Source organism: Cetorhinus maximus, chromosome X (assembly GCF_964194155.1).
Source record: "Cetorhinus maximus chromosome X, sCetMax3.hap1.1, whole genome shotgun sequence".
Lineage (NCBI taxonomy): Eukaryota > Metazoa > Chordata > Chondrichthyes > Lamniformes > Cetorhinidae > Cetorhinus > Cetorhinus maximus.
This window is the reverse complement of record NC_135917.1, coordinates 5,973,036-5,980,203: the sequence shown is the minus strand read 5'-3', so window position 1 is coordinate 5,980,203 and position 7,168 is coordinate 5,973,036. Positions and strand designations below refer to the sequence as shown.

Here is a 7,168-nt window from a genome sequence, read left to right as displayed (position 1 = left end):
TTTCCCGTACAATAAAGGAACAGAAGTTGGACTTCCATTCTTGACAGGCACATATTTGTATTCAGAAGACTTTAACAAATCGATCTATCTTCACTATAGCCGTTCACAGTCTAGTCTGAACACCTCGATCTCTTGTAACACACTCCTTTCCAGCCTATGCATTGGCTGATAGATACGATTGAAGCTTACACCTGGCTATTGTCTAGTGTTGCAAACAGCTTTATTCCTTCTCTGCCAGCAGAAAAACGACATCCCCATACTAAATCATATTCCGTGGAACTGAATTATTTAAACGCTTGTACAGTCAAGATCAACTGAAATAGAAACGGTTTAACTAATTGTGCGAGGTTACTGGGAAATTGTGCGAAAATGACCTTTTTATATAACTTGACCAAATCAGGATTAGACTGTAAAAGTCACTGCAAATTAAAGTAGCTCTGCATTAACATACCCACAGAAACAAAGGACTGCCTTTCAAACCTGAAAAAAATCCCCTCCACCCCGCCCAGTCCCATTGTCAGTTTTGTAACATGAAACACTACCGACAAAAAACAAAAGTCAAAAACAAAAATTGCTTGAAAAAGTCAGCAGATCTGACAGCATCTGTGGAGAGAAAGACAGAATTAACGTTTCGAGTCTGTATGACTCTTCAAAACAAAGTTGCCCAAGTAAGGAATGGGTTTTATTTTCCCCCCACTGAAGGCAGTATTTGCAGGGAAGTTTATAGGGTGTGACAAGAACGGAGAAGGCGCCGTTAGCATTAGAGAGCACTGGATGAATTGCAACAAGAGGAACGTTCTCTGCTAGAAAAGAGGCAATTCAGCCACACCTCGTTACAAATGAGACAAAGAGCCAGCGTAGTAAACATTACAGGTCATCGTATTCATGTTGCAGTAACCTGTAAATAAAATAACACCTTTTACATTCAGGTTCCAGTAGTGTAAAGCTGGTATTAATCCATCAGCGTGAATTTTTATGTCAAAAAATGCATTATTTGTTGGGAAGGGAAAATTCCTTTTGTCAAAGAAATTGAAACGTTGCTTTATCAATTGTGGCCATCCTAATGTTTTAAGGCAAAGAATAGCCAGAAAATTATTTATTTGTAAATTGCTATTTATAATTTACCCAATCGTTTCCTCCATGTAGTGAGCAGTTCCAATAATGCGCTTTCCAATATCAAGTTAACAGTGAAAGGATATTTACATTGAATTTCTCCTTATAAGACGGGACAATGCCATTTTCGAAGGATGGCGGTTTGAATGATTTTTAAGATGCTTTACGTTTCAAAAAGCTGAACCTTATATTGTTTCGTTCTCCCAGTTTTATGGTGTTTTATCAAATGTCAGCCTTTGTTAGGAACCACAAGTGGTCAAGGCGATTAGCTGATTCAGGAGCGTTTGTCCAATCAAGACCCGTGAGGCACCTAACGGAGGACGTATCCTCCTATTAGAGAGTCGGCATTGTGGTGGTTCCCCGTCACTCAAACTCAGTTTCTCCAATGAGAGTGGGACCGCTGCCCAAGTCCCGCAGTCTGCCCCTAGTATAAGAACATGTCTCTCCCATCTGAATTGTAGGTTTTTTCTTACGACGACCCGTAAAAGTCGCGCTGTAGGAAGAAGTCGCTCAAGCCTCCTCTTTATTCCATTTGTTTTGTCTACTTCCAAGGACCAGGCATCATGGTAAGATGCTGTTTAATGCGAAAAGGGGTTTATTCCCAGCAAGCTACACATTTAAATTTTGTATTGTACTTGTCCTAATTTTGAAGCATCCTAATTATGTATTTTTCAGTACACTTGGTTTATTTAATCTTTGAATTACACTACGCAAATTAATCTCTTTAACATAAAACATTAAGGAATAGCTAGACGCGTACTTGAGGGGAAAAATGAACAGAAGGATATGCTGATAGGGTGAGATGAAGCAGGATGGGAGGAGGCTCGGGTGGAGCATAAACACCGGGCCAAATGGCCTGCCTGCTGTAAATGCAATGTAATAAACTGTTGTCTATGAATGTTTTGGTTACAATGGGAAATAACTATTAAGATCAAAATAACATGGGAAGGGAATGTACATGTACGCTATTCCCATGCAATTTTCCGTCAATATAATCCACTTCATACTTAGCCACTTTTCAGTGGACTTCTGCAAATAATATCTAGAAGAGAAAATTGACCCAAATTAACGGCTAATTTATTAGGATAGGCCAAGAAAAAGATCATTGTTTTAAAAGCTTTTCGCCAACTAATTGTTACAAATCGATCTAAAACGATGGGACTTCTGAAACGTAAATCTTATGTGTTAATGCAATAGGGAGTGGCTCTAAGTAATGAGCAGAGGATGTGAGCTGAATTTACCAATCCTCCCCTTCAAATTATTTTGTTTTGTCGGGATACTGTAACGTCTCCACATACTTCACTTTCCTGTTCAATGGTTTGTCGACCATAGCTACAAGCTAGAGAATTTCATACCGATCCCCTGGCGAAATCACTGCAGGTCTACTTACTAGCGGCATTACGTCAGTAATTGTCATGCGTAGGGCACAAAGCCAACGTCAAACTAGGTCACCAAGAAATAGACAGCATTGTAATTCACGCAGCTTTATGCTAGCGATTCGAAGTACAGACAATAATAGAGTCCGTATTGGTTACTGGTTTGAAATAGGTCCTATTTGAAATATGGCTTGGAGAAAAGATTTCAATCTGACCGATGGTTTGGCGTCCGACAAAACAATTGGATATCTGAAGGGTTTTTTTTTGGGAGGGGAGGGTGGTGGTAGGTGGAGACAATCCGCACTGCAGTGTGACCCCACCCAAATTCAGCATCAGAACCAGTGACTTTGAGCAGCTCATGAATATTGCAGTATTGAACTCAAAAGAATTGCACGGATGTGTTTTTTCAGCCTAGTGGATATGGTTTCTCAGAATAAGCGCTATTGTCTAGCAAGAAGCAGCTCTTGATTTGCAGAGCAATCACGTTCTAGAGATTAACTATATTTTACAGGAGGGACCAAAGCTCTTTTATCAAACTCGCAGCTCACAAAAATGTTTTCTGAAAGCGTTATTCTTTTACGCTTCATTCAAATGATTTCCTGAATAAAATTAATTTTCACCTTCAAATGTATATTCAAGCTCAAACGAGGGCATCACTTAAGGATTAAAATGAGATTTGAATTGCTTTGTGAAGTGCCAATCATTACTTCAAAAGCAATCATTACTTCAAAAGCAGTTCATGTATTTAATAAAGACAGATAGCTAAATGCACATCAAGATGGTAGAATGCAAGGCATTAGAAAGTAATTACATTTTATCTCAATTAATACTGATGTAACCCCGTTATGCAATATTAAGGGTGGAGTACTGAGGAGGAACTATAAAACTTATTGAACTGCTGGATGATGTGCCTAATTTTTCTGTATCAGCTGCAAACCTTAATGACCACATTTTATCCTGTTTCTGTCAATACTAGACTTATCTCGAGTTGTCTGTGTCTGTTTCTTCATGGTACCTCCCTCAAACATGTGAGTCCCACTCTGACTGAGCATGTGAGACCCTCCACCCTGTCACACACACATCGACCTGTTCTATTGGATAAAATTTCTTCTAATATCAATTTCCAAGTCACCCCTAATGTACACACAACCACAAGGATAGCAATTCTGCCCCTGACACAGTGGCCTGTTGGTGAATCCAGCACAATTACAATTACTTCATACTAACTAAATGAGTCTTAGAGCTGCTTCATAAGTTGCTGTGTGTAGTCGCCCAACCATACCTCCCTTCTGCTTAAGTCATTACTGTCCCATCAGCTGGTCAGATGTCTGAGACGACTATCAGATTTGCAGTTGATTCAGAGGGAGTGTACATTTGCCTCCACGTTGGGGGACTGTTGACCACTCCTAAAGCTGGTGCTTAGGATCAGCATGAATGCAGAAATAAAGTTGTAGGGAATAAATTTTAGGCAAGGTGTTCAAGTAGTTGATCACAGCTTTATTTGTTTCTGTGCAGCGTGAGTGCATCAGTATCCATGTTGGCCAGGCTGGAGTGCAGATTGGAAATGCCTGCTGGGAGCTCTACTGCTTGGAACACGGCATCCAGCCTGATGGGCAGATGCCCAGTGACAAGACCATTGGAGGTGGAGATGATTCCTTCAACACCTTCTTCAGCGAGACAGGAGCAGGAAAGCATGTTCCACGAGCTGTGTTTGTGGACTTGGAACCAACTGTGATAGGTAGGTGACAACTAATTTCAGTCATTGTTGTTTATTAGCTATTTGCAGAGACCATTCTCCATTTGGCTTGAAAGCAGTATTTACTTTGATATATCTGAAAAACTATACATGGGTCATTGTGTTTCAATGGGTTTCCAATCTGCCACTTTTTGTTAATCACAAATCACCCTTTCTCTACCTGTTTAATAATCCACAGCTGAGTAACTAAAATATTATACTTTCCTTCGTCAGATGAGGTTCGTACTGGTACTTATCGCCAGCTGTTCCACCCTGAGCAGCTCATCACTGGCAAGGAAGATGCAGCCAATAACTATGCCCGTGGTCACTACACAATTGGCAAGGAGATCATTGACCTGGTTCTGGACCGAGTCCGTAAACTGGTGAGTATTGTTACCTGTTGTGGATAGGTATCCCCAAGTGGAAGCTAAATGTTGCAGCTGGCCATATTTAGATGCCAGGTAACTGAAATTTACATTTGTCTTCCACAGGCTGACCAATGCACAGGTCTCCAGGGTTTCCTGGTCTTCCACAGCTTTGGTGGGGGTACTGGATCTGGTTTTACATCCCTGCTGATGGAACGTCTCTCTGTTGACTATGGCAAGAAATCCAAGCTTGAATTCTCCATCTATCCAGCTCCACAGGTGTCTACTGCAGTGGTAGAACCCTACAACTCTATCCTGACTACCCACACCACCCTGGAGCACTCCGATTGTGCTTTCATGGTTGACAATGAAGCCATCTATGACATCTGCCGAAGAAACCTAGACATTGACCGACCAACCTACACCAACCTCAACCGATTAATAGGCCAGATAGTGTCCTCTATCACTGCCTCCCTCCGCTTTGATGGTGCCCTGAATGTTGATCTGACCGAGTTCCAGACCAACTTGGTGCCATATCCCCGTATCCACTTCCCATTGGCCACCTATGCACCAGTTATCTCAGCTGAGAAAGCCTATCATGAGCAGCTTTCTGTGTCGGAGATAACCAATGCTTGTTTTGAGCCGGCCAACCAGATGGTCAAATGTGACCCTCGCCATGGCAAGTACATGGCCTGCTGTCTACTTTACCGTGGTGATGTGGTGCCAAAAGATGTCAATGCAGCTATTGCTACTATTAAAACAAAACGTACCATCCAATTTGTGGATTGGTGTCCAACTGGTTTCAAGGTTGGTATCAACTACCAGCCTCCCACTGTGGTACCTGGAGGTGACCTGGCCAAGGTTCAGCGGGCTGTGTGTATGCTGAGCAATACCACTGCCATTGCTGAAGCTTGGGCTCGCCTGGACCACAAATTTGACCTGATGTATGCCAAGCGTGCCTTTGTTCACTGGTATGTTGGTGAGGGTATGGAGGAGGGAGAGTTCTCAGAGGCCCGTGAGGACATGGCTGCTCTGGAGAAAGATTACGAAGAAGTTGGTGTTGACTCTGTAGAAGGGGAAGGAGAGGAGGAAGGGGAAGAATATTAAAATGTTTTTCACATCACAATATGGTGCTGCTGTAACAGGGAACCAAGATAAAAGTACAAAACATTGTGAATTAAACACAGTGAATGTTAACTGGAGATTAACCAATTTGAAGTAGGGCCCTTCAATTTGGTAATCATCAAGATACACACTGCTGCATAAGTCATGGCCATTATTATTCAATCACACCTTAATGATGTTTGCATTCCATATTTATTTATTTTTTTTAAAAAAAGAGCATACTCTTTCTGTTTTATACAACTTTTCTTCTACCCAACTTTTGAGGCCCCTGTGTGGCATCATTACGCCAAGCCTCCTGAATTGACCTCAAATGGCTTTAGGTCATTGGATAGCTGGGCTTTTCATTATTTAAACAAAGGTGTGATTGAATTTTTAACCTGCATAATTAGTTACAATCTGTAGCAATGTACATCTAAATTGAGAGATTGCTGTGCAGCATTGCAAAGCCAACTTCTGTTGCAAATGTAACTCACATGTTCTGTCTTTATTGCTTTCTCAATAAATAAGATCCCTGTCTTCATCTGCCTCATTGTATTTTAACATTTGTTTAACAGAATTGCCCTCCTTTTCTGCTGGCACTCATTAGGTAATAGGGCACAGCAAATGCTGGAGTTTTCAGAATTAAATGGGACTTGAGAACAGTGCAGCTACCAACATTTATACTTAAATACTTGGAAGTCCCAAAATACCATCTGAAGTCAATCCAAACCATTCATTTCTTGAAGATTAAACAGGAACTTGAAGACAATCCTTGTAGTCTAGATAGTTAAAATTGTCTTAAATATTAATTCCCCAGATATTTGAATCAGTTTCAATTCATCAACAAAACATTCTAATGCAATTATACTGGGTTGATGTAAGGCAAGGGCATTGTCACATAAATTTTTAATAATACATAATATATATTTTATATAAATGTTGTCATATTCCCAGCACACTGAAAAATGGAATAGACCCCCTGAGAAGGGGAGCTGAGATTACAGTGATTTGGCTGATAACATAAAAATAGGTACAACCTATGGGGACATTTTTGGGCCTTTTTATGAAATTTTACCTCTGGTTGGGATTTAGTTCCATGATTTAGGGTCTACCTTTTCAACCGTTGTTCTCCACGTGAGCCTCAAGTGTTGAAAAGCCAGCAGCTAGAAAGATTTTTTTTCCCCTTATCTGTAATTTGCACCTAAGAACATATGAGTGATTCCACCATTGTATTAGCCATGTTCATTTCAACGACAAAGACTTGCATTTATATTGCAACTTCTGTAAAACTACTGTACTTCAGAGGAGCAATTAACAAATTTTAACACAAAGTCACATAATGAGATAGTAGGACAGGTGACCAAGAACTTGGTCAAAGAGGTAGGTTTTACCAATTTAGCAAGCATCTTAAAGGAAGAGAGAGAGAGAGATAAAAGCAAAATACTGCGGATGCTGGAAATCTAGAACAAAAACAA

At 40.6% G+C, this 7,168-nt stretch overlaps 1 protein-coding gene across 1 annotated transcript; it reads left to right on the top strand.

The window, feature by feature from the left end:
* The first annotated feature begins 1,541 nt into the window (after nucleotides 1-1,541).
* LOC144672750 (tubulin alpha-1A chain) lies at nucleotides 1,542-6,232 on the top strand. The gene is made up of 4 exons (XM_078534714.1): nucleotides 1,542-1,679; nucleotides 4,005-4,227; nucleotides 4,459-4,607; nucleotides 4,716-6,232. The coding sequence occupies exons 1-4, from the start codon at nucleotides 1,677-1,679 to the stop codon at nucleotides 5,694-5,696; spliced, it is 1,356 nt and encodes a 451-aa protein (XP_078390840.1). The 5' UTR covers nucleotides 1,542-1,676; the 3' UTR covers nucleotides 5,697-6,232.
* Nucleotides 6,233-7,168: the final 936 nt, after the last annotated feature.